Source organism: Barbatula barbatula (genome assembly GCF_947034865.1).
Source record: "Barbatula barbatula genome assembly, chromosome: 23".
NCBI classification, from domain to species: Eukaryota; Metazoa; Chordata; class Actinopteri; order Cypriniformes; family Nemacheilidae; genus Barbatula; species Barbatula barbatula.
Genome location: NC_136786.1, coordinates 16257114 through 16284737, shown reverse-complemented (window position 1 = coordinate 16284737; position 27624 = coordinate 16257114). Strand labels below are relative to the sequence as shown.

General features: G+C 37.7%; 1 protein-coding gene across 4 annotated transcripts; it reads left to right on the top strand.

Moving 5' to 3' along the window:
* The first annotated feature begins 3668 nt into the window (after nt 1-3668).
* On the top strand, nt 3669-26537 carry pld1b (phospholipase D1b). Of its 4 annotated transcripts, none has more exons than XM_079487758.1 (26): nt 3669-3790; nt 12196-12372; nt 13068-13237; nt 13485-13627; nt 13712-13823; nt 13924-13989; nt 14558-14616; nt 14736-14828; nt 14964-15116; nt 15211-15360; nt 16038-16121; nt 16986-17067; nt 17173-17283; nt 17358-17543; nt 17997-18213; nt 19032-19148; nt 19562-19680; nt 19947-20060; nt 20146-20256; nt 20434-20522; nt 20999-21112; nt 22474-22523; nt 23414-23548; nt 24098-24251; nt 24339-24456; nt 24793-26537. In XM_079487758.1, the coding sequence occupies exons 2-26, from the start codon at nt 12228-12230 to the stop codon at nt 25015-25017; spliced, it is 3117 nt and encodes a 1038-aa protein (XP_079343884.1). In that variant the 5' UTR covers nt 3669-3790; nt 12196-12227; the 3' UTR covers nt 25018-26537. The 4 variants fall into 4 exon arrangements, with proteins under 4 accessions (XP_079343884.1, XP_079343882.1, XP_079343885.1 ...); XM_079487756.1 differs by having other exon boundaries at nt 19029-19148; XM_079487759.1 differs by lacking the exon at nt 3669-3790 and adding an exon at nt 7375-7514.
* The last annotated feature ends 1087 nt before the right edge of the window (nt 26538-27624 follow it).

The window sequence follows — 27624 nt, the reverse complement described above, 5'->3', positions numbered from 1 at the left end:
AAATATATAATATAAATATGTACTTTTCATATCCATTTGTATTATTATTTTACTTTGTAATAATTGTATTAAATAAACGATTTGGTGAATTTTGTTATGTGTTCATTTTATTCAATTGAGCTATCATGCTATGTCATGCATTCTGACTTCATTACACTGTTAAACGTGCTGGCTTCACGAGGTAAACTATTTAAAAACGAGTTGGACAGTATTTCTGCACTTAATACACTCCTCCAGCACTCCAATTTGTTTCGTTTTTTCTAATACTGGATCCCTGTGACGTCACAGCGATCCTAAAGGGTATGGGTGTGTCGTCACTCTACCACGTGAACACCACGAGCGCACCCCCGTGAGGGGCAAAACATTAAGCAAAATGACTGCTTAGTGCTTACAATATTAGGAAACGCAATTCCGTGCAATTAATTTTAGTGTCCAGGAACACCTGATGTAAGTCAGAAGATCATCGAGTCCAGCTGCTTGTAATTTCATCAAATAATTGCGTGTTTTAGTCCCAGTTTCTTTGTTTCTCCTCTAAATTTCACCACACTACGACAGCATGGTCACTCTTACTGGCCTCTGCCCCTGTGGAACTATATGGGGAGTGCAGACCTGGAGCAGGCCGTTTTACGTCCTGTTGTTCCTTAATTGTCCAATAGGGGGAGATGAACGACAATATTTGTAACCGAATCAAACTGTTAAACTAAAATTTAATTTTGTATGTAACAAAATTAAAAGTAAATAAATAAACTAATCTGGAAGTGCATCTGGACCAGTGAAAATTAACTATGGTAAAAGTTGATCTGCAATTGCAACTTCAATTTAGTGTTTGTGAATTGAAAAAATGTATAATACACACAGTTGGATGAGATATACAGTAGGCCTACAATGATGATGTATAATCTATATATAATAATGGCAAATTGTCATGCTTGACTGTTTCTCGTTTATAGCATCCTTACCTTCCTTATGTCAATGATAGGCCTTCGTAGAAATGTCTTCTCAGCCTCCAGCATGGTAAGATTTTCCAAAGCAGCAAGGGCACAGATGATGGATTCCTCCATTTTGTAGGAAGTTTTACTGTGACTAACGACGATGAAGTTTTCTGTTATTAGGTCTCTTCTGTTGGTTCATAATTTACAGCGTCTCCCTACTGGAAAAATAAGTAAAACCGCCTGCTTCCGGTCTGCAGCCTCCCTCATCTCCTATGGAATGTAAACACAATCCAACTCATATGAAACACACAATTTTCGAAGTGAACCTGAAAGTATCTGTTTTTCTTAGTTAATTTATTTATGATCTATTGGCGTCATTACATAAAAAAGCTAAATAATACAAACAGAATTTTTTTGCTGGACACAAATATTGTGAATAAAATTTGTGGTTATGATTGTCTTAATGTTTTCTTTCTATTCAGTCAGCTATGCCACACAAGCAATGTAACAGACTGGGATCTTTTAAAATATGCAGACTTAAAGCTTTAAAAATAAGATATATTTAAAAACGTAGCCTAAATTGTCTAAATATAAAAAAAGAGTAAGGTAAAGTAAGGTTTAATGTCCCAGAGGGAAATTTGTCTCGGGCTTCACCATACAGCACCATACAAAAACTCAAGATCACCCATAAGACACATAATATATAACATAAAAAAATGTATGAAAAGAAGAGACTAAAAGCATAATTTTATCCAATGAACAACCCAAGGGGGGGGGGTATCCTGTCCAATACACATAATACTCAGAATATACCTTATATGATTCAAAAGCCGGATTGCAGCAGGAATACATGCATTCCTACCCAATGGTAGGAAATCAAACTCCCAGTTCAGGATGTGTGTAATATCATTTTTAATCGTATTTGCCTCCCTAAACACGGATTCCTCATTCAACTTTTGTAAGTAATCAGGGACTTTCTTATCTATGATCTTCATGGCTGTTTGTATGGGATGTGCAAGCCGAGCATTCAGCTGCACTGTTAGATTTCCATACCAAAGATGGATACCATATCTGATCAGTCTCCAAGACAGCCTGATAGAACAGCTTCATGATTCTGTCACTAACACCATAAAGTCTTAGCCGTCGCAAAAGTACAGTCTTTGTTGTAACCTAGGGCACAGGCTGTCAACATGGACCTGCCATGTAAGAGAATTATCAATGTGGACTCGCAAATATTTATATCAGGGTACCTGTGTAATTGGGGCATTATGAATATAAACAGGACTATTATCTCCCACTGACATGGGAGCCTAGAGGAATACAACACGTTTTCTTAGCTTTCCAAATGGTGACAGGCCTACAGTACCACACAGTATGTTTCAGTTTATATAATAGCTATAATAACTACAACCTCACCACAGCAGATTTTCTTAAAGAAATGTACGATTTTGTTCCCAAAGTGCAAAACTCTCAAACACAAAAGGGTACATCTACATAGAGAAATATACATGTACACGAACAACCAGACAAATTAAACTCATTAAGTTACACGACAACTCCTTAGTAGGCTACACCCATCCAAGAGTATAGGTCAGGGGTATTCGATTCAAGTGGCAAGAGGTCCGGTCTTTATACTTTCTTCCAAAGAGGTCCGGACAATATAGTTTTTTTTAAATAAATCAATATTTAATTGATTTAGCCCAGTTGGATATACTGTATTTATTGTATAAAAATATAATATTTTATAAGGCCATTTATTTTATATTTTGATATCCACATTAGGCTATGTTTGTATTGTATGTTATGGGAGTGCCCTCTTAATAGAAGTCTGATAATTAATAAATTGTAAATAAAAAACAACTGACAACATGCAATATGTAATGTAACATCAAACTACAGAAAACAAAGTTATTTACTGAAATGCCAGAACTACTTAGAATGTCCCAATTCGAACCTTGTTCATTACAAAATGTGACCCTGCATGTGAAAACCAACGAACAGTCCTTCATAAAATCATCCTACAGAATATTCTGTGAAAATATAGCAATATCTTCAATATCGACTGCTTAATACCAAAATCTTAGTGAAATGCTTGAAATTAATATTTGATGGTTGTTATTTAATTATCAATTAGATCACAAATGTTTATGTGCTGATCAATAAGGATAATGCTAAATGTAGATAAAAACGTTATGGTTCATGAAATACAACAAATCTGGTTGAAAGGTTGGAGACACATAGCAAACTATAACAGACTGACATATACAAATGCTTTAATGTTGCTGCACTTGTTAACTATTGTGTTAACTATCTAGTGTTGTCAAAATAAGCCTGTGTTTTTGCATCTTAATGAATGGTTCTTTAAGAGGCCAAATTTAAACAACCAAAACAGTCAAAAGTTTTAAATGGTTTAGTAGGAGATGTCTCACGGGTCAATTGAGCATGACTGGTGTGAACATGTGACTTCATTAAACATTGTCCTCCTTGTCTTGTTATGCTCAACCCTTGTCATTTGTTTTCTAATGTATCTACCTGCTGCTCTTGATTGAAATGTATCAACATTGTATCCTTCTTTATATTTATTTAAATACAATGTTGCGGGTCCTACTTCCGGAATATATTGTCAAACCGTGTCAAGACGATCTTCACATATGCACATGGACCTGTGTTAAAACAACAACACAGTGACTTCTCGGTGAGTGTTTACACACACGCATCATTTAATTGGGCGGGTCCGAGAGACTCGAGTGGTACCAGAAGAGGAAGCGCGAGGCATTTGCTCAACGTTCGTCGTTGACTTTGTTTCTCAACAACCGATTCAGCGAATACGCAGATATCAACCTCCGATTCTTCATCAGGTACGTTTATACTCCGTCCCGTGGGATAAACTAACACCGAACAAGTTGTAACAGGCGTAACAAGTACTTATTCTAAGCGTTTAAACCACTGACTTCTGTAGACGTCAAGAGTTTATAATGCATAGCAACACAAGGACGCGATCGCATCTTACGATAGTCATTGGTTTGCATCACGGCTCTTGACTCCATTAAAGAGACCTTATGGGATTCGACGGATACAATTGTGTGATGTCAGAACGTTTATGTCACCTACAGCAGGAACTTATATGTGACACATTTCAATAACGCAGTTGCCAACACCCAGACAACCTGCAGTACCTGCATTGCAACTTTAAAGACACAAACCGATTCTTACTGTCTTTGTAGACATCTCACTTGCATGTGTGTTTACTGTGGTTTTGGTTGTCATGGTTAATTAATCCATATAGCAATATAAGCATACATTTGATCTTACAACTGGGCTTTTTGTAGAGCGAAAGCACCAAAATGAATCTTGTTTAAGATGCAGACTTTTATATAAGCACGCGTTATCGTATTATTATCTGTCCATATTATAGCAGGTCTATGTATAGAATACAATAAAGAATAGTCTGTTGGTCATGAGTGATGATCGGTCTTAAAGATCTGCTTCATGGCAAACAGATTGGGAGTGTTTGGTTGATTTAGTGGGCAGAGGTGTAAGTGCGAGTATTATAAGTTGTACAGCGTTTGTCCTTTGTACAATAATGAGGCAATAAACAAATTAGCCCACTGTTAACTTCCATATCTGACACCAATACAGATAGTATGAGACTACACCGAGGACTTAGATTCAAATCTTGAGATATGTGACAGCTGGGTTAATGTTTTAATGCGAGACAGCAGGACACACCTTATATATGTACATGAAGTATCTGTGTTGCTGGACTGGTGTCACGATTAGACTTATTTAGTATATAAAACCATGACATGGTGGTATATGTGAGAACCTTTTCTTTTAAGGTGAATTCAGTATCGTATTGACATTAAAGTTCTCTTAATCACCTATAAAGCCTTAAAGGGTTTAGCCCCTACCTACCTAACAGAGCTTCTATCACACTACAAGCCATCACGCTCTCTAAGATCTCAAAACTCAAGACTTTTGATAACACCTAGAATAACTAAATCCACCAAAGGGGGTCGAGATTTCTCATACGTAGCACCTAAACTCTGGAATAGCCTTCCTGATATTATTCCAGGATCAGACACACTCGCCCAATTTAAATCTAGATTAAATACACATCTTTTCAGCCAAGCATTCACTTAATGCAAAATATGCTAAATAAACCACCGGGAGACTGCTGACATTAGATATTATTTACTAGATTAATTTAACTTTGTATATACTGTACTGTGTTTAACCTCGGTTTCTCATTTTTCCCTGTGAAGCTGCTTTGGAATACTGCACATTGTGAAAATTCATTTGAAAGCAGAACTGTTTTAAGTAACATGAATTCCCCTAAAAAGGGAAACGTTTTTTTGTGTGTAATTTTTATCACAAGGGACAGGAAGTTGAATGAATGGAGTGTGAGCTCATTGGCGTTATTTGAGGGTGTGAGCTAGTTCTTGAATCTGGGATTGTTCCGTCACATGTTTGTCAGATTGTCATTATTTCGAAATGACGTACAGAAATAGGCATTGCACCGGAGATGTGGTGTTTCAAAATGCGAACATCGCTGTAGTTTAAGATTTGTAGTTGTGCTCTGAAAAACACACAGTGAGATTCATTCGTGAGTCACTTTAAGTGGCATGACTCGAGGCTTACTAAAAATCCTGTGACTGTAAATTCAGAGTCCGTCTGTGCATTGCCACTTAAGCACTTCAGCTCACTTTGGTGTCAAATCTTTTAAGTAATTGCTCCATTTTATTTGACACAGGTTATACGTTTATACATTTCTTTAGAAAATAAAGTGATTTGTTTGTTATTTAAAAAGAGTTTGTTGTGTCAGCACGACTACAATTGAAAGAACCTGCCTTAAATTAAATCACAAGCTGTCTGAGATCAAATCACAGGGAGTTGAACCACATTAAATCCACTTGCTTGCAGGCGTATGGATTAAAACGCTTCACGCGTCTACCACAAGAGGGCGCCTGCGCAGCAAATTTGCGCTCTTTATTAACACAAGTTTGCCTGCATATTTACAAAATTATATAAAATAAGGTGTTTCTTCTAATGACTTAGAAACAAATAAAATCGTTTTATCCAACTCAACAGCCGGTCTTGTGTTTATCTCAACAATGAACCAGTAATGCAGTTTATTAACCAACCAAACAATACAGGAAAAAACTCATTTGAATGATTTACTCTATGAATAAAGTAAGCAGTATAGTTTGGTTCAGCTTAGGTTAACAAATGTGCTCTGCAGCGCCGTATCGATCTTCTCTTGGATCATTAGGCCTAGCGTTTAACGATGGACGCTGATGTTCAATTCAAATGAAATAAAGTAGCGTACCACCAATGGCCTGCTCTGGAATCTTTATGTAAACCCAATAGACATTGTGTTATTACTAAAATATTACCAGTAGGCTCCACAGTCTATATAGGTGAAATAAACAGATCAACATAGTTATGACTCTCTATGATGTTGTATATGAGAATTAACAAACCTTGGACTTATTTTAGATTACAAATGATAAATTAGTATTATACATTGATCTGTCTGTGCGCTAATAAATGCATATTTACAATACACTGCATGCTGTGTGTACGTGTCATTGATGATTACATTAAATATCACATGTTATTAAATCATGTTATAATATTTTATTAACTGAGAGTGGTATGCATGTTTGAGGATCACCTTATAGTCAATGTTATAGGAGTCTTTAAAAAGCTCGAATTCAAACTAATTCCTTTTGTTTAAAAACAGTGTGGTTGTGTTTCTTATCACATTTAACCATCTATGCCGTAACTTCTGTTACTTTCTGCATTATCTTGTTTCCACCATCAACACAAGAACCACAAGTCTTGCATGTACAATACGGGTTTATGCAATATACTGTGTGTGTGTGTGTGTGTGTGTGTGTGTTTGTGGCTGGTGGGTGTGTATGGACTGTCATGTCATGTGCCAAACAGTCCTGCCAGGAGATGAGCGTTTAATAACAGCTTTCTCCTGAAGACGTGAAGAAAAGCACACTGTGGTAATTTCAAACCCGGCTTTGTCTTGAATGCAACAGTTGGGAGCTTGAATCCAGATGTTTGCATAATATTAAAAGTTTAAGATGGGATGAGATGAGATGCAAAAGGGAGGAAAAGGCAAGGAATCGTTATACTTGTATATACAATGTGGCTCAGGGCTTTCGTCTGACAAGTGCATGACTATATTCTTATAAAGCTGCATTATAAAAAGCTCTATACAAAAAAGTCACATTCTGTCCACACACAGACGCACATCTCCCAGAAGGAAGTCCAAAAAAGAAAGAAACTCTAGAAAAAGACATAGGACAAGAGATGGATGTTGGTGCTTTACTCTTTAAGATTATGAAGACTCCTCCTCCCTTTGTCATGTGACTCCTCAGTTTCAGCCCCTATTGCTCCCCCCACTTGGTCAAATACTCCAGCGCACATTGCTTTTTGCCTGTGAGTGGTCAGTGTGTGTGCTTTACACGGTTCTTGATAATTTGACTCATCTTTTTAAATAATAAAGATAAAGAACATCTAGAGGAGAACTCAATGATGGGGCTCTCTCTGCCTCCCTGCGGGCAGGTTAGTGTACATGTTTTTTAAACCAGTCAAATATTCATATTCTAGTTGTTTTAAGTTTGTTGAAGTTTATATCATGTAAATGCATTTCCGAGATGTCATTCGTAAGTCACGTATTGTTATGGCTTGTGACTGCTAGTGACAATTTGACCACAACTGATGCTCTGGGAAACGGTTTGAGGCATTATGCAAATACCAAAAAAATATTCAGCTTTACTTCAAATAAATGTACTGTAATGTACTGTACTGTATACACATCGTTCAGTCTTTAGTATGATGTGCATTGGAGGTGTGATACTGATATCAGTGTACATGTATGTGGGTGAGTGTGAGTCACTGCGGCATGTGTATAGGCGCACGATGTATTTCATAACAGCGGCAATAATCAGACTGGAATGTGAATGAGGGCAATATTTGGTTACTGATCTGTTCGTTGTTCACTCATCTGAATGAGGTTTGTTCTCATTGATAAGTGTGTTATAAAATAAGCATTTACAGAAGAGACTAAACATACTGGGGGGGGATATTTGTTTTAATGCTCCTTCAGGTTGTATTAATCTATCATGATGTGATGTGAATGGTACAAAATGGACTGAACATTAAACTTGCAAGATATTTATTGGGCAAAGGTTTTTGGCTTAAAAGGCCAAACCACAGTGCATCAGAATCCCATATTTTATTCCAAATACAATTAATTCTTACGTAAACAATTAAATTAGACATAATAAATATACATTTTAATCAGTTATAAATATTTAGTTGATCCTGTCTTGTAGAAATATTGTCCTGGGCTTTGTGCCGTGAATTCTTTTTTGCCAAGCCTGCTTAAATTCTTCTCAAAGCTTGGTTTAGTTCAAGCATGGTACACAACACTCATGGAAAATGTTTAATAATTATATATATATATATATATATATTAAAGAAATATAAGAATAGTCTGTCTTTACGTTGTTTCTTCATTAATTTGGAGATTATAGGTGAAATGAGTAGAATCAAGCAGTATTTTTTAAAACAATAATGTCATGTTAAACTTTTGAAATTCACGATTGAATTTAAAACAAGCGAAGATTTCAATTTGGACATCACTGTCAGCCAACACTGTACTGTGTTTGTGTGTTTGTCCCCATAACTTCAAAAACTGCATTAACGCACCTATTGCACTGCAACTTTAATAGCTAATGTCAATAATTTATGCACACTTAAGTCACTTGCACTATTGTTTAGTCTAAATTATTATCTGTTCATATCCACCTTTACATTAATAGTCATAGTATATAGCCATCTGTATATGTTGTTCATAGTACATACCTACTGTAAAATATTTTCATAGAACATACCTACTGTAAAATATTTTCATAGTCCATTAACACTGTATAATATTTTCCTAATATTGTATTCTGTATTTATTCACTGTATATCCTGCACTTGCTAATTGCACTTCTGGTTAGACCTAAACTACATTTCGTGACACTGTACTTGTATATGTGTAATGACAATAAAGTTGAATCGTATCTAATCTAAACCCATTAAAAATTGGAATTGCACGTCCAATATAGTGTATAAAGCACGGCACGTTTTCCTACAGTAAGTGCCATCCACCTACTGTACCTGACTCGTGTCTGGCTACTTGTCTCATTTACATTTAGCCATTTAGCAGACGCTTTTATCCAAAGTGACTTACAAATGAGGTAAACAATGGATGCAATTGGAACAACATAAGGAGAACATTCGATCATGTCCAGTACTTCCCACCAACCTGGAAACACTGCATTATATATGCATTCAATAACCACTTTCTCTGAAATCTTTCTTTGTGTGCACGGATTGTACTCCGCCGAAGCTCTTATTTAGCGCTGAACCTTTATGCATGACTGCTGATGTTTTTGTCAGCGTAAGATATCTATGTTTGCGTATGTTTAGAAGCAAACGCAAGGAAGGAATGAATATCAATACTGGTTTGACTAGCATAGCTGTACAAATAGTGCTTTTACTGTTTAAGGATCTGAAAGAGGGAAGTGGGATTACATGTTGTCCATGTTGATCACACAAGGATGTCACGATAATGAAATTCGGCTGACGATTAATTGTCGAATAAATCATTGCGATTATGACGATTAATTGTCTGTTTTTGGTTCAGCTTTTAAATGACCGTATTGTTCTGAATATAAGACTTTTTTTTACTTTCTCTTAAAAATGGTGGTCATCATAAAGTATATTTAAGGTCTAAGCTTTTACATGACAATAATATAGCTGCCAAGTACGTGCAAAAAAAGAGTTTGATCAGGAGTCACCATTAAAAAGCTATCTATAAGTCATAGAAAAGTTTCTAGTCTGTTTAATACAGTTGACTTCTCTGTTAATAAAAAGGTGAGAGGCTGGTTTTCACGTTGAGATTAGTTTATAAAGTTACAATATATGCTACGAAATGTTGAAGCGATAATTAAAATGCAAAGTTTAAACTTTTTTTAAAGTGTCTTGCCCAAAAATCTTTACATGCATTTAAAACTTGTGTGTGTTGTCATAGCAACGTGATGATGTGGTCGCTGTGGTTTGTCAATGTCAATGTTGATTGGCAATTTCAGCATTATGGATGTGATACTTCCAGTTAAACTCTGTCAGAGAATGTTTTATTATCAATATATTGAACATCTACACCTAAATCTTTTTAGCTGATGTGCATGTTATTGTTCCATCTGCTTCACAACGGTTCTCTGCTAAATTTGCGGAGTGTGGTGTGAAGTGTGACTGTTTGTGTTTTACAGACGGTGCAGGATAACTGAACTGCTTACCGTGGACTGTGAAACCGTAAATTGTGTGTATATGTGTTTGTGCAGGCGTTTGTGTACTTGAGTGGGATAACTTGATAATTTGTCCAAATTATGGTATGAATGTAAACAGGATTTGTTTCTATGAGACGTCCATCGCTGTGTTTTTGACCGGTGTGTAAAGAAGGTTATTTGAATGTGGCGTAAGTACAGTGTGATTTACATAAAACAGAGAAGAATATTTGGATAGATCCACTAGTGTATCTGTGACCGTTACAAGGATTTTAAGGGAAAAAACTGTCCTGCTTCAAAACATGAATTATGTCATTATTCCTGAATAGCCATATGGTTAAAATCATAGGGCAGTTATTTACAAATAATACAGTACAACCCTTGAATCTGCCTGAATGTGGAATGACTGAAAATGTTGCCAAGATTGCGTTCCAAAAACATAATCCAGCGATTTTCTTCCTTCCAAGTCTGATCGTATTCCAAAGTAATAGCACACCTCTCCAGAAAAAGCTGAATAATATGAGGTGTCATTCACGCGTGCGGCACACATGCAGGGATGAGTTACATGCTAAAGTTTAATACTTGCAGACAGAGGGACAGACTGTTACTAGATATGTCCATTTTTTTTGTATCCGACATATCTACTTGATACCCTAGACTCCCCAGACCATTTTGACTCTGCAATATTATGTTCCTTATAATGTTGCATCACTAGATCGGCTTTAAGGAAGTGAGAACTGGTCTATTTTGGGCTTTCCTTAAGCGGTTGTTATGAAAATCCATCACCCCTTTAGGTCAGCTATCAGCTCATCCAACATAGTGGCTGAATTTTTCTCTCAAGATGTGATGATTGTAAGTGCCTTTGATGGACTCGGGTCACCTCCATGGAAACAAGAGCTGCGCTTCAACAAGGCTCCAGTCCAAGCATTGAGTGTCTCGATTTAATCATAAATGTGCTAAACGCTCACCCGGACGCCCGCCCCCGTTCATCTGACCTGTTCTGTATCAGTATGCTTCCATTTGTGATGTTAGAGAACATTTAAAAAAAAGTATGCAATGTGTATATTACACCGTGTTAAAGTGTCATTCTGTTTCAGACTTAAGTAAAGTGAGAAGAATGGAGTAGACTGCAAAGTGCTTTTTAAAGGGACGGTTCACCCCAAAAAATCGAATCTGTCATCATTTATTCATCCTCATGTCGTGCAAAACCTGTACGTGAGTCTTTCTTCTGTGGGACACACAAAAAAAGATATTTTCAGAAGTGTCTTCTTGCGTTCAGTGGAAGTCAGTGAGGATCAATGTTGTTTGGTGACCAGCGTTCTTCAAAATAAGTTATTTTGTGTTTTGCAGAAGAAGTCACACAGGTTTGAAATGACAAGAGTGTGAGCAATGATGAAAGAATTTTATTTTCAGGTGAACTATTGTTGTGCCGCTAATCTGGTGAGATATATTATGGAGAAAAGACGGAAATTGTATAGTTTCATCAATTCTCAATGCATTGTTGTAAATGGTCTGTGTATCTGGGTTTGGTTTGGTTTGGCATGTATTTATCTTTGCTGTAGCCGGAGGTTAAGAAGAATGAGAAACAGAATGGAAACTGCTATCTTTTCTCCCCGTTTCGAACCTTAAGTTATATTGGTCAGCAGAGACTCCAGTTTCAGTGTTGAATTGGTTTCTGTGGTTCTCATTCCTCTTTCCTCATAACACAACCACACATACGCATACTGGAAGGAATATTGGATCTTATAAGAAACAGAGAAAACAAATCCTGTTTTCTGTCTCTTAAAATACTTTGCAGATTGCCTACTTTCACTCATGAACATACGGAAACAAACATTCAATATAATATAAAGAATTCTACAGCACAATAAGGTTGAATGAAGTATTTTGCTATGTATGATTTAAAGGAGTGCCCTGGTCGGTGGGCCGATTGTTAGCCATGCTGCAACAGCAAGACCCTTCAGTCAGCACCCTACATCTGGTGGCCAATGATATGACTGATATCATGGAGAACTTGGACACACGAGAACTCGACATTGGCGATGGAGAGGAGGAGTTTGACGGCCAGGACCCCACTGGTGCAGGTAAAAAAATAAAGACGTTGTCATATCTAACCTGCACAAAATGATCTGAGTTAAAGCGAGGTTGCCATGTTGGGTTGCCATATATTTCTGTATTTCTGAAGTTGTGATGTGTCGTCACAAGCAAACACTTTTTAGAGCAAAGATGAAGATAGGAAAACATGCTAGCAGTGTGTCCGCTGTTTGGCAGTATTTCAGAGTGGACCAACCAGCCTTGAGAAAAATTAAAATGTCTGCCAGATAATAAAATACTGTATGTATTTGTTCAGGTTTTATTAAGGGATAAGTCTTGAAGCACACCATAAAATAATAATTCATCATTCATGCAGGGCTAGTTGTATAAACAGCTGTATGCAAGATACACACCCAGGTATCGGATCAGTACTCCGTATCGGGCGATACCCTGAGACCAGGTATCGGAATCCATTTCGGGAAGGGAAAAGGGTCTCGGAAAATCTCTGTTGCATTGTAACTTCCAGTTAATATGGACACAAAAGCACTAAAACGTATCTCAAAATATCTTTTTTTGTGTCCCCATCAAAAAAAGAGTCAAAGATTTTGAACAACATGAAAGTGAATAAATGATTTGTATTTCTGGCTGAACTGTCCCATTTAAAAAAAGCAAAATAGGTTTCGTAACCTACAGTATTTAAGCTGCATAGACTTTGAGTTAAACACAGTTGTGAATGTGTCCACAGAAAACTGCATCCGCTTCTCAGCCGTGTATAAAACAAAAGGCTTTAAGGAACCTGGGGCACGCGTGTTCCTTACCACTTTTCCCATAACCGCCAAAATACAGGAGGTGGAACGCCGCTTCACTTCTGCCCAGGATCGCTTCAACGTCACCTCCAAGAGAAGCGCTTCTAAGGTAAGATCTTCCACTCCCATTCTCTTTCATGTGGTAGCATGTGGGCCGAGGAGGTATATCTGTTGCCCGGGAGATTTAGAGGTTGGCAAGGCAATTTACATGTTGCCCTGGAGATTTGGACACTATAAACAAAAATACTTGGCACATGCATAAATTGCTTTTGGTCTTATCACCCATCATTAGTCATGTTTTGGGAAGCAGGTTGTTGAAGCGTTTAAATCTGAGGCTGATCTTCTGATGTGTCCAGGTGGTTCCTGCAGTATTTAATATAGAAATGAGGCACGGAAACTTCACTTGGTTGATCAAGAGGAAGGAGAAACATTTTATGGAGCTTCACCGTGAACTTCGCACTTACAAGGCCTTCATGAGAATCCCAATTCCCATGCGCAGGTGAGAGTGGCATACTGTTGCAGATATACCATGAATGTTGAATTTTGATCTAGTTTAACCATTTTGGGTTCGTCTGGCCCATAGTCACGCAGAACGGAGGCAGACGGTAAACAGAAACCTGGAACGGAGCATGCCAAGTCTGCCGCGGGGAGGAGGAGAGGAACTGGCCAGGGAAGAGCAAGTGTCTAGTAGAAAAGTCAGTTTTATTATTTTTTTTATTTTATTTTTTATTTAATGACATGTTTCAGCTGTCCACAATATTATATGGTGTCTGACGGATGTTTTTCTTTTAACAGAGACAACTTGAAGATTACTTGAATAAGCTGCTTAAAATGCCAATGTACAGAAATTACCACGCAACGGTATGTATGCACGGAAATACAAATGTATTTGAAATGGAGAAATAATGGAGAATAGGCAGCCGATAGGAGCCCAGATAGATCTCAATAGATATAAACTTCTTTTAATGCTGTTAAAAAGGCATCTTAATTTGAGACCTTATAAAAGGAAGTTAATTAAATGTCAGTTTTATATTTTCCACATTTTCGGCAAGGGGTGGCCATTTAAAAATGTTTTTTAGTTGCAACATAATTCCCATAGTTGCATTTTGTTACAATTTCGCCACATTGGAATTAAAATGTTCTATATGCATTCTAAGCAGTTTTATGTTTTTGCATTCCATTAGATTTCCTTCATATAACAACATAAAACATATCAAAAGTAAAAAAATAAACATCACATAATGAAAATTAGTTGTCAGACAGAAAACTCAGTTTTGGCAATAATGTCAGACGATATTGACCATTTGTCGAGTTTATCATTCTAAAACGTGTTAAAATATCCAAGAATTCCTCATCCTAATTATTTAAACAAAGTGTTTAGTTTGGACCATAGATGATATTTCAATGCTTACAAACTGTTGTGTCACAGATGGAGTTCATTGACGTGAGTCAGTTGTCATTCATCCATGACTTGGGACCAAAAGGCTTGTAAGTGTTTCTTGCTTATTGGCTCAACGTTTTAGAATTTGAGAACGGATAAATGATATGTAATGTTATTCTTGTGTTTTGCATTACTGATCCTTGACATTAGTTGAATTCTTTCTTAGGGAGGGCATGGTGCTCAAAAGGTCAGGAGGTCACCGTATTCCTGGACTGAACTGCTGTGGCCATAGCAAAATGTGCTACCGCTGGTCCAAAAGGTTAGTGTCACTTTTACAGGTCGGACTTTGTGGAAAAACACATTCAAATCACAATATAGAGTATTGATCTGCTGCATCTCCTCTGAACAAAGCATAGTGATTTTTATCCAAACACCTGCTTGATGACCTTGACAGGTGGCTGGTGGTGAAGGACTCTTTTCTCGTGCTTATGAAACCAGACTCGGGTGCCATCTCATTTGTCCTGCTTGTGGACAAGGCGTTTGACATCAAAATGGACACTAAAGACACAGAGACAAAGCATGGCATCCAGATAGACAGCCTGTCTAGGTGTGTGAACACCACAAGCTTGCGTGATATTCGTGACACGATATGTGGTTGATAAACGTAACATGAAAGTCACAAAGCTGTGTGATTCTCGCAGGGCTCTGATGCTGAAGTTCACCAGTTACCGGCACGCCCTCTGGTGGGGTCAGGCTTTCGATGAATTTGTGAAGAAGAATGGTAGTAATTTTCTTAAGGAACATCGCTTTGGATCCTTTGCTAAAATGCAAAAGAACGTCCCAGCCAAATGGTAAATATCGCACCACACAGAGGTTTAAAGGGTTGAGTTGGATTCAGCCGGATTTTTCCTCACTTGAATTTCATGCCTGTTATTAGGGATGTCAGACATGAACCAACTCTTATCTTGCTTGTTGAGAAGAATATTGGCGGTTTTCCACTGCATAGTACTGCACAGTACGGCTCACTTTTGGGGAGTTTACCACTGGGTACAGTACCTAGTACCTGATACTTTTTTTAGTACCACCTCGGTTGAGATACCAAGCGTACTGTACCGACCCCAAAATGTGACATGGATTAAAATGTGATAAAAAGCCAAAAACCCAACTGGCAACTCTTGTTTGCAGCACAGATAGACATTTGCAAGCTCTTGTGTCTTCAGGTGAAGTCTGTTTCACAGGAGTAACCTGAGAGAATGAGAGTGAGAGTGTAACTGTAGACCTCATCCTCTTCTGACCCCATAGAGGAGCTTGATAGTATCTGCAGCAATGCCTTCATTTGCTGAACCGGCCTGATGATTTGTTGTTCATTGTTGCTGCATTAAGCCCCATTGGTCCTCTTGTTCAATGAATAAAGAAAATGATGTAATTAAGATTGAGTAATATGGCCGGGTGGGTTGTACAAGAGCAATGCCAGAATTCTGATGTCTGATCAGGCCCGCCCACTGATCTGTGATTGGATGTGTTTCAGGTATGTGAATGGAAAGCAGTTCATGGAAGATGTGGCAAACGCACTGGAGGAGGCGGAGGAGGAGATCTTTATCACGGACTGGTGGTATGTTGAGATAAGCCAATCCTGCAAATCCATCATTAACTTTACGCTGGGTGCTATTGATTCATTTACATATATAAGATGAACTACAACAGCATTCACAATATACATTATATATTATACATGACCTCTTCGGTAAATCATTTAGAAGAAAAATAATGTAAAATATATAATTTTGTTATAGATCTTTAGGAAATCTTTAGACAAGGGATAGTTCGCACGAGAAGGAATATTCTTATCATTTTCTCAGCCTTTCATCCTTTTTCTTCTGCAGAACACAAAAGAAGATGTTTTGAAGGATGTTGGTAACCAAACAACGTCGCCCCCACCCCATTAACAAACATTGTATGGACACAAAACCACTGAGACATTTCTCAAAATATCTCTTTTTGTGTCTTTCTGAAAAGAAATCTTAAAGGTGAATTATCATATTGGAGAAGAAAGATCCACGATTGATTTTTAACCAATTGCGGGTGAACTAACCCTTTAAGGGTTATGAAAAGTCAGATAGTCATCATTGCGAAATAAACTCACAAAGATATTCGTGACAATGACAGACCGACTTCATTTTAGTCAAAATGAAGGTGCTAGAATAACAAAAAAGAAACACTTTGGTACACGTTGTACGCACCTTCCCAAAGGACACCCCCAGCTAAGAGCAACGGCCAAAGAGATCTGTTACCTTCATCGGACAGATGCCCGGTGCTCTGTTACAACATCACTCAGTCACTGTGCCAGACATCCTAATATCGGAATCCTTCATCGAAATACGTTTGAATTTATGTCGGCGACTGTGTGATGTGAGACATATTTGATTCTTACAAATGCTTCCCTTGCTGATGAGGTCGCCGCTTTGTGTCACTGCAGGCTGAGTCCAGAGATCTTCCTCAAGAGGCCTGTTGTCGAGGGCAACCGCTGGCGTCTCGATTCTGTCCTGAAACGGCAAGCAGTGAGTCTATCCAACCCTATGTCACTTTACAGCCCCAGCAATAAAACTCTTTGGGGTGTTTTTCTAGGTTATATATATATTAATATGATATGTTTCATCTCGCAGCAAAAAGGTGTGCGGATCTTTGTGATGCTGTATAAGGAGGTGGAGCTGGCGCTTGGTATAAACAGTGAATATAGCAAACGGACACTACAACAGCTTCATCCTAACATCAAGGTGAGAGAAACGATAGTCAAGTAACAAAACGAAAATGAAGGAAAGGATTGGCTGATTGTCTTTTTTGTTTTTAGGTAATGAGACATCCTGACCATGTGTCGTCCTCTGTGTACCTGTGGGCACATCATGAGAAGATCATTGTGGTTGACCAATCGGTGGCTTTCGTGGGAGGCATTGACTTGGCATACGGGCGCTGGGATGATCAGGAACATAGGCTGACTGACATCGGAAGTGTCGCAAGGACCCCTGTTTCGGCAGAGGTTAGAAATATGTTTCTATTTGTAGTCAGACGGCTAATTTGCTCTTTATTCTTAAAGGGATAGTTCTTACATTTCTTTATCATTTACTTACCCTCATATCATCTAAACCAGTATGACTTTCTCCTGCAGCACAAAAATAAGATATTTTAAAAATTACGATTGTAATCAAACAATCAATGACCCCTATTGACGTCCATTGTATGGACATAAAACCACTGAGACATTTCTGAAATATCTTCTTTGTTTTTACGCAGAACAGTCCTATACAGTTTCTGAACATCATAAGGTTGATAAAATGATGACAAATGTAATTTTTTGGATGAACTGTCCCTTTAACGTATAATAAGGGGTCTATCAAAAGGTGTTGTAGTCTATAGATCTCCAAAGATATGTTACGAGAGGGCTCGTAGGACCTTTAATTCATGCATTTAGGGCTTTTCATGCGTCACACAGAACATGTCTGAAGTTTCTTCTACTATGGCCGATCCACCAAACGGGGACAGTGCGGCGCACAGTAACGGTAAAAGTGTACCCACGGATACCACAGACCAACCCAAACTGAAAGGACAAGGAAAGATCAAGAAGACCCGTTTCAGCATCCGCAGGCACCTGCAGAAACGCGGGCTGTCACCAGCAGACAGCGTGAGCAGCGCCGAGAGCACAGAAGAAAGTGAGTACGCCCCCATCTAAACGCTCGCGGACCGACCCAAACTCCCACTCTAAGCTGTTATCACACATCATTTATTTTGCAGTGTCCACTGGCAGCGCCTTGAAATGACTGACCATCTTATGTAAATGATAACTGGTAATTTACCATAAGTGAGGAAAACCATGATGGCATTTGAAAAACAATCGTTTGTAAGACTCTCTATTTACTCTCGAGGAAATGTAGATCTCAAGTGCTCATAAAACCTTTGTCGTATTGACTGTTTCCAATAGATCACCTCTCAACAAAAATTATTTGGCAGTTTAGCTCCTAAAATTGTCCAAGATTACAAGAATGCCCCTTTTCCATAGGCTATTCTAACAGTATTTGCAGCCACCAAAATTTGATCCCTCTTAAATGGATTGAGCTGAGGGTTTCCATGCCCTCCAGCTTGTGTCCCAGCGGTGAGTAAGAATCCGGCTTGGGTGTGATGTTTCACGTGTGAAAGGTTGCCCTGAATTTGGATTTCAAATTTAGTTATCACGGGACAACCTTTCTAAACACAAGAGCACTGTGGTTTGCTGTGGTTTCCAGATTCTTCCCAAATGAGTAAGAATCAAAATATCCGATGCTTGCAAATTCAGTTGTGTATTTACAGGTTTCATGTGTTAGCTTATAGTGAATGACAGTGTGAGCGTGTTTTGTTTCTGTCAGTTAAACTAAAGGAGTGTTGCCTTTAGCCGTGTGGCTGTGTGCTGCATGGTTTTGTGAATGCGCTTGTGTGGTTGTGTTTCATACCTCATTGCTGAGTGTCTTATCAATGTTCTGGGATGCATCAGCAGCCCAGGATCTGCAGGCAGACGTCTTCGGGCTGATGGGAAACACACGCTTCTGGCATGGCAAGGACTATTGCAACTTTGTACATAAGGACTGGATCCAGCTGGACAAACCTTTCGACGGTGGGTAGTTGCATTTCGGTTTAATACGATAAAGAATTACGATTAATTGCGCCCGGAATAAAAGCTTGTGTTTATGTCTGTGCAGTGTGCATATTAATTGTGTATTTTCTGTATAAGCACATACACGTATATGTTTATAATTTCAGTTATATGAATATCAATATATACATGCAAATATTTCCTAAATACTGTATATAAATGTATGTGTACAAAATAAATTGGCACAGTGCACAAATGCAAACACAACTTTTATTCTGCACATGATTAATCATTAAACAGCCCTATTAATAGGTCATTCATCTGTATCGTAAATTGATTAAAATATGAACATTTCTGTGTTTTTGAAATGTAAACTATCATTTAATTATTTATATAATTTGTATACGGTACTTCTTTTCAATTTCTTTTTGCAGATTTTATTGACCGGCACATAACTCCCAGAATGCCCTGGCATGACATTGCCTCTGTAGTTCATGGGAAAGCAGCCAGAGATGTTGCGCGGCACTTCATACAGCGCTGGAATTTCACCAAGGTGAGAGAGCCAACAAAATCATATCACTTACATCCTAACACTATATATCCTCGTTCCATCCCATTATATGTTTCTGTGGGTAGAAACATAGTGTTCATAGGCATTCTTGTTATCTACATTACCATGTATTGGTGTTCACTTCAAATACTAGACTTTTTAAATATAAGTAGTAGATTTTTCATTATTTTTAATGTTTATTATCCAACTGATCGCAAATGATATAGTATGACACCTTCTTTTCATTCGACTATTTTGTGTATATTCAGATCATGAAGTCCAAATACAGGTCGCTCTCGTACCCGTATCTTCTTCCTAAATCTCACATGACTGCAAAAGAGATCAAGTATCAGGTTCCTGGATGTTCACAGGCTAACGTTCAGGTACGGCTTTTACCTTAATGTCAGTATTCCCATCAGAGCTCTGGCAGACAGCTTTTATAACCCTATTTCGCCTCTCTCTGCTCAGGTATTGCGTTCCGCCTCGGACTGGTCAGCGGGCATAAAATATCACGAAGAGTCGATTCACACAGCTTACGTCAGGGTCATTGAAAACAGCAAACACTATATCTACATAGAGGTGTGTGGCACTGCATGTGGTCGTGTTTGTTTTCTCTTCATGAGCAGAACTTTTACAAATTATCATAATAATAATACATTTTTAAATTCTTCTACAGAATGTGTAGTATTACAAAACATTTTCTTTAGAGTTCAATAACAACCTTCGTTCGAGTTAAAATTGAATTATGTCGTATAGAACCAGTTCTTCATAAGCTGTGCAGACAACAAAACCGTTCACAATAAAATCGGAGACGCCATCGCCCAAAGGATCATTAAAGCTTGTCGGTAAGCATTCGATAACTTGATTCCTTCTCTGTTTTACAGAAAGCACACACACCCTGACAGCATTCCTCACAGGAAACTTGGCGTTTGACATTAACACACCTTTGACACACACAAGCACATTAGTTGTTGAATGACATGTAAATCAATACTCTGTGTCTGCACATGATTTTTCAGATTTGCTTAAGACAAAAAGGTATTCTTTAATGGTGAAAGAATAGCCAGCTTTGATAAGATAGACCGTGAGTCAATATCAAGGTGTCTCTAACTTTTTGATTTCCTAGACACTTTATCCAAAGTGACTTAGGATACACTCAAGTTATACATTTATTTCAGTATCTCCGTTGTTCCCTGCAAATCGAATCGGATTCACTGGAAGTCCTTTTGGAAGTTTTGCATAAATGTAATATAAAGCTACCTTTGTTCTCACTGTTCCTGTTTTATTTTTTCCTGTCTTGTTTTTTCTGCGGGGTTCACAGAGAGGGTAAGAAGTATCGTGTTTATGTGGTGACGCCTCTTCTTCCTGGTTTTGAGGGGAATATTAACACTGGCGGTGGCAGTGCCATACAAGCAGTCATGCACTTTAATTACAGGTAACACTTAATGTTTTACTTTTATCTTTTTAATGTCTTCATTTTGTAACAAAGTAACTTTCTAAAGTTCTTGATCAGTAAACATTTTTGTAGTGTTTTAAACATCCTCTTTGCACATGAAAATCTTGACAGTTTTTACACACGTAGACCAGTACAATATAGTTCATAAAACTGGAAAATAAGCTGTTTAACATGTTAGTTTCAATGAATTCTCTTTGTTTTGACTGGGGAGGAAGTTTTAAGGCCTGGAAGTTTCAATGTTTTTATAGTTTTGTAGGATATAGATCAGGAAGCATTGCTTGTTCCCCATTGAAACCGCAGTATGTTTTAAGCCACGAATACTAGTGAAGTAACAGGTTTAAAACTACTGTTAAGTAGTGTATTTTTACTACATTGTTTAGAATTTTACTGTTTTGCTTCACTATTTTACACTTATAAAGTGTAATATCGTTCTTTTGACTCCACTACATTTCATAAATACAAATAAGTCGGCATCTAGTGGTGGGTTTGCGAATTGCAACCAATGGCTCACTCCCAAAATAAAGGGGCACCTTTGACTACCATTTAATTCTTCCTACTATGGTAGTCTGAGATGTCTAGGAACTGAAAATGACTAACATTCTTCCAAATATCTTTCATTTATACAGCTTTTATACAGGTATGAAATGACATGAGCGTGAGTAAATGATAACAGATTTCTTTTTTGTACGAACTATCGCTATAAGCACTCTGGTGGCTGCACAGAACTAAGATGTCAGCGCGTTTTTTCGTTTCTTCGCCGAAGGAGATAACGTATTTACAAAACAATCTCTGTTGAGCAGTTTTTCCATTTAGGGCTACTGTAGAAACAACATGGTGAATTTCATACATACCGTGTATGTAGATAGAAATAACTCATTCAAAGGTAATAAAAATATAACACTTCATTATGTAAGGTCTTTATATAAGAAGACATGATTATGTGTATAATATGTCTAACGAAATATGTCAAATCGATGTTTAATCATTTCTTATGAGGCAAGTGGGCGTGTAATAAGATGGTCCTCCCCTGATCACATTATCTAGGTTTATTCTTGCGATAACAACCAGCTGTCTGTACATTATCCCTTACATAATGTAGTGAAGATATATAAGCAAATCATTCACTACTCGCCACCTCTGAGGGCTTTACAGTGCATTTACAGTAATCTCTTTGCGATATATTAATATATATCATGTATTTAAGACACAATACAAGATATTACTAGAATACTAGAATAATTTAATTTGCATTGAAACATAAAAGTTCTGCTGGCAGTAGACAAAGGGAGTGTTAATTTGGACTTTGTTCTTTTTGGCTTAATCTTCTTCTGTTTTCACAGGACCATGATCAGAGGAGACTGCTCTATTATCTCACAGCTGAAGAAGGAAAGTAAGTACAGTGCTTGTGTATAACCATCATAAATGTTTTATCTCTGAAGGGAGTGTCGGTGACTCTCTGATGTTCTTCCTCGGGTTTCCTCGGGCAGAGTCATTCCAGACACTAAAGTTCTTAAAAAGGCCACTAATAAAATCAAGACATTGACTGCATTTCCCGATGGGTTTGAGGCTTTAAGGAAATTTCCAAGCACACAAGCAGGAGAGCAAGAATTTCCTGTTGCACTGCCCTGTTACCCATAATGACCACATACAAACAACTAGAGCACAAGTGAGTCGTGTGTCATAAAACAGGTTTGCTCCAACAGGTGCTTTTCTGGGCAGCAACTGTATAATCCACCCACAACATCTATTGCTGTTTTAAGAACGTGCAACAGTGTCCTCTAGGGGTTGTCTATGTCATTGCAATAAACAAACATGCTTTTAACTGTGGTCCCTTTTGAAAGATAGGTCAGCACATAGAATGGGTGCTTTATCACACCATCTACTCGCTGTCAAAGTGAAGTTGTGGCGTAACGGGGTAAAGAGCCTGCGCCCATTAACACTGCTGTATGAGAGCTGGAGTGTTTGAATTATCCAGCATGTCTGTGGTGTTCTGTTGCATCTCTGCTGGATCCGAGTGTTCTCGCTGTGTCTCTGGCAGATACAGATATGTACATATCGGAGGAGCTGTTCTTAGTTGTGGGTTTACATTTGTTTATCTGTGTTTTTGAACGCAGTGGCATTTATAAAACATGTTATTTGGGGGAAAATGCCTGGTAATGTGGATGTGTTTTTACCCAAGTGTACGTAAAGGCATTTTAAAAGTATGGTTATAGTGGGATGTTTCCAGCAGGTTTATATTGTATTCGACTGATCCCTTTATGTCTATGTGTTTCTCTTCAGTGGGAGATAAGTGGATCAATTACATCTCATTTGGGGGTCTGAGAACACACACTGAGCTGGAGGGAAGGCTGATGACTGAACTGATATACGTGCACAGTAAGATGCTCATCGCTGACGACAACACCGTCATCATCGGTGAGTCAAATAGACATTCTCAGACAGGGAACACAAATAATCACCGCGTGGTATCATAGGGTTCTCCTGTGCTAATGTACCAATGATGTGAACGTCATGAAACTGATGCTCTTGTAATTGTAAAGGAAGCACGTTTAGAAACAGATAAAACGGCTCCCCCTAACGTTAAAATGCGGTAGTGCAGTTACAGAACATTTTTGTGATTTAAAGACAGTGTGATTTAAAGGCACAATGTCAGTTTTTTTTTTATTAAAAATAACAAAAAAACACTAGCATAGTGCTATATTTGTAAAACTTGTATACGTCGATTATTCTAAATCATTTCAACAGTGTTTGAATCCAGAAAAAATCTCCATTTTATCGAGTATAGCCCTTTGTATTGCGCCGCATATCAATGCCGTCATGTTCATGTTATCCTCGCTTTATACAGTGTATTGAACTATATAGCATAAAATCGTTCTTTTTTAAATAAATTTGCATGCTTTTGCACCACTTTTAGGATATTTAACAGAGTGAATAAATTTCAATGTCTCCTGTTCCCTCTGTCAGGTTCTGCCAACATCAATGATCGGAGCATGCTTGGTAAGAGAGACAGTGAGGTGGCTGTAATCTATGAGGACGTTGAGACTGTGAAGTCCATCATGGACGGCGAGGAATATATGGCCGGACGTTTTGGACTGAGTTTGCGCCTGGAGTGTTTCAGGTCAGACACGATCATACCTGTTTATTGTTGAATGTCGATTGTAAAGATGTGTGCAAAGTTTTTTACTTTTTCTCTTCAAATCCACAGGATGATTCTGGGTGCAAACATGGACACCAGCATTAATGTGACCGACCCTATAAGTGACCACTTTTACAAGGAGGTGTGGATGACCACTGCTGGACGGAATGCAAGCATCTACGAAAAGGTCAGGCCACATGTTTTTTTTTACTTTATGTCATCTTTGGATTTTGACATCATTTTTGTTCCTTCTTACTTTATTATCAATTAAAAAAGTATTGAAGGATATATTATATGACTTGATATTTCTGCATCACTTAAACATTTATGCACTTTCTGCTATTTTAAATGTCATACAACTTGACAAAAGAAAGGACAAAAACACGCACAACAATCGCATCTCGCTTATTATCTCGCTCGTATTGCTTCTTGCGCCCTGAATTCTTTGTAAGTCGCTTTGGATAAAAGCGTCTGGTAAATGTAAACTCATACAACTTGACTAATACATTTTCTTTTCCTCCAGGTGTTCCGCTGCTTGCCGTCCAGTGACGTGAGGTCAATTCCGGAGCTAGAAGGGTTCCTCTCAAAGCCTGGTTTGGAGAAAGAGGACCCTGCCCGTGCCCAAGAGGAGCTGAAGAAGATCCGGGGATTCCTTGTCCAGTTTCCTCTCCAGTTCCTCAGCGAGCAGAACCTTCTGCCACCTATGGGATCAAGAGAAGCTATGGTGCCCATGGATGTGTGGACATAAGACATTTGAATGTGACCTGCTTCTACGAATCTACTAAAATTAAAACTACAAATCCAGCTGGAGTTGCAAGCAGATGCTAAGGGATCTCACCAGAATAACTGGATTATTATGCACTTAGAAAGAAAACACGTCTGAAGGAGTTTTAGCCATTGGTTGTTTACTGGGATCGAGGACAACAGCAAAATGGGCTTGTTTCATCCCTGTTTGAAGCTTGATTATCTTAATGTTTTTATATACATTGAGATATGTATATGTGTCTCCTATGATTCTAACACTATGCAACTAATACTGTTGTAAATTCTACAAGATGTCATAGGGCCCTCAGTTGGATGCTGCAGACAAAAGATGCTTTAATGTAATTATGCTCATTGTCTATTATTGAACATTTGGTGCCCTGTAAAATGCATTGAATATGATTTATTCTCTGCATCCAAGTGCCAAATATCAACTTTTTGAATATGCAGTACAAAGCCCACAACTTTCCTTGTGTTTCTAAGCCCTGTATTATATTGCAACATCATTTATGGATTTGTGATGTCCTCTGGTACAAATTCACAATGTTTTGGTGGCCTTATTTATTTGCGGTGTTCCATGTCATAATGCTGGGTAGAAACTCCACCAAACCTTTTATCTAGTATGATAAAATACAGTACGTAAGAATACACAGATCAGTATTCAGATAATACACATTACTTTATTGCCCATATTGTCCATATTGTACAGTATACTGTAGTAAGATGTTAAACTATTATGGAGTTCACTAAACATTATTGAAGTAATGAATCAATCATACATTCCAGTACTGCTTCCAGTAAGCAGTAGTCAATTACAGGCAAATTTAATATAGATAATGTAATTAATAGCAAGTAGGGTTTTTTTAGCCAATCAATCTAAATTCTGCACTATTTACTGCTTATCTGCACTATTATGGTATCAGCTGATATTTTGTTTTCCGTTTAAACTTCTTCATGAATTGCATTTTTTGCACACTATATGTCTTATCAAACAGATAAATGACTAGCGTTGGAATGTGTATGACATATGAGCATTAATGTAAATGCTGGTGATTAAATAATGATTTTTACACTACTGTGGTCTGTAGGTGGAGTCATTGTCCATCGAGTTCTGTGACTCCTATACACTACCATTTAGAAGTTTTTGATCACTTGAATTAAATGTTTCTCATGTCTCTTGATCTAAAGGCACTCGTCTGAATGTTAGTTATGTGGATAAAACATGTAGCCTACATCTTATTTTAATACAAAACAATCATTTATTCAAAAACGGACTTTAAACCAAATATTAAACAATAGATCAGAATAGATGGGGAAAATCTTCCCAGGGAGAGATCTAAAAAAAGAGTACATTTCTGTCAATTCTATGCAAAATATTATGCTTTTTTGATTTGATTTTTTTTATTAAAATCCCCTTTGTTATATTTGTGTTACTCCATAATTTTTATGACTTGAAAAAACTAAATTAGAACTTTTATCTAAACTTTTTAAAGATTAGTTCACCCCAAAACTAAAATTCCCAAAAACACACTCTTGACATTTTAAACCTGTATGAAAAAGTGTTTAATTGTGTCTAAAACCTAAGTCACTTATTAACTATATATTATATAAATATACAAAATCAATATCACTTCAAATGTTGTAAAATAAAAAAATACATCTCATACAAGTACCTTTTCTGCAATCACATCTCTGAGATTGTGTGTCTTTGTGTGTATTCATTTTGTTGACACATTTCTTTTAAGACAATCCCCCATTCTTCTCTTTGCATGAAGAGCAACAACAGTAACAGAAGAATCAAATTAAGAAGTGGTGAATCCTTTTAAAGCCAGAAGTTTTACATCCAATCACATGAATGATGTTAACACATAAATCACACAATGCACCAGCTATTTAGTGTAATTCCCACAGTTGTGGTCTTGACCGGTCTTGAAATAAAACCCAGAGACCACTAAGTCTGAGACCGGGACCAAAGACAGCCGAGACAGAGACAAGACTATCAAAAAGTGGTCTTGAGAACTACAACACTTGTGTGAACACTGTCTTACTGTGTCTGTGGTCTGTGTGAGTGTGTGTTTCTGTGGGGGATGTACAGCTGTCGTGTTCCCTGAAGACCGCAGTCTGTATAAACTACAGCTGAGCAATTGTCCCTGAGACAGTCTGCAGACTTTTGACCCACTTCTCAATAGAGTATTAGTGAACGTATCTGTGGGCGGCTCATGGGAGAAGTTAAACAGTTAAACCTGCTGTGTGTGCGTTGCATGTTCCCCTATGAAAATATTTCCAGCATGATTATTTCCCTCTCAAATGAGTTCTGATATTAGGTACAATATCACACCTGGCCTACAGTTTGCCTCTTTTACTTTGGAGGACAAGCCCATGCACAGAGCTTTACTTTTGTCCTGAAAACAGAAGAACAGGATAAAGAACGGGATTACAAAGGCATGTCTGAACATTGTACATACTAAAACTCTCACATGTGTGTGCGTGTGTGGACGTTCCCTTGTTATGATGAAAAAAGTATTGTGATCATGTGTTTAAATATATTGATTTAGCCCAGCACGAAGGTTACCTAGTGTTTTATACTGTACAT

What these genes read in the sequence shown, in the direction of transcription:
- pld1b (XM_079487756.1), top strand. Translation starts at nt 12,228, where the DNA reads ATGCTGCAACAGCAAGACCCTTCAGTCAGCACCCTACATCTGGTGGCC. An exon ending in CCAAGAGAAGCGCTTCTAAG is followed by an intron (nt 13,238 to 13,484) that starts GTAAGATCTTCC and finishes TGATGTGTCCAG; the next exon opens with GTGGTTCCTGCAGTATTTAA. An exon ending in AACACTATATCTACATAGAG is followed by an intron (nt 20,257 to 20,433) that starts GTGTGTGGCACT and finishes TATGTCGTATAG; the next exon opens with AACCAGTTCTTCATAAGCTG.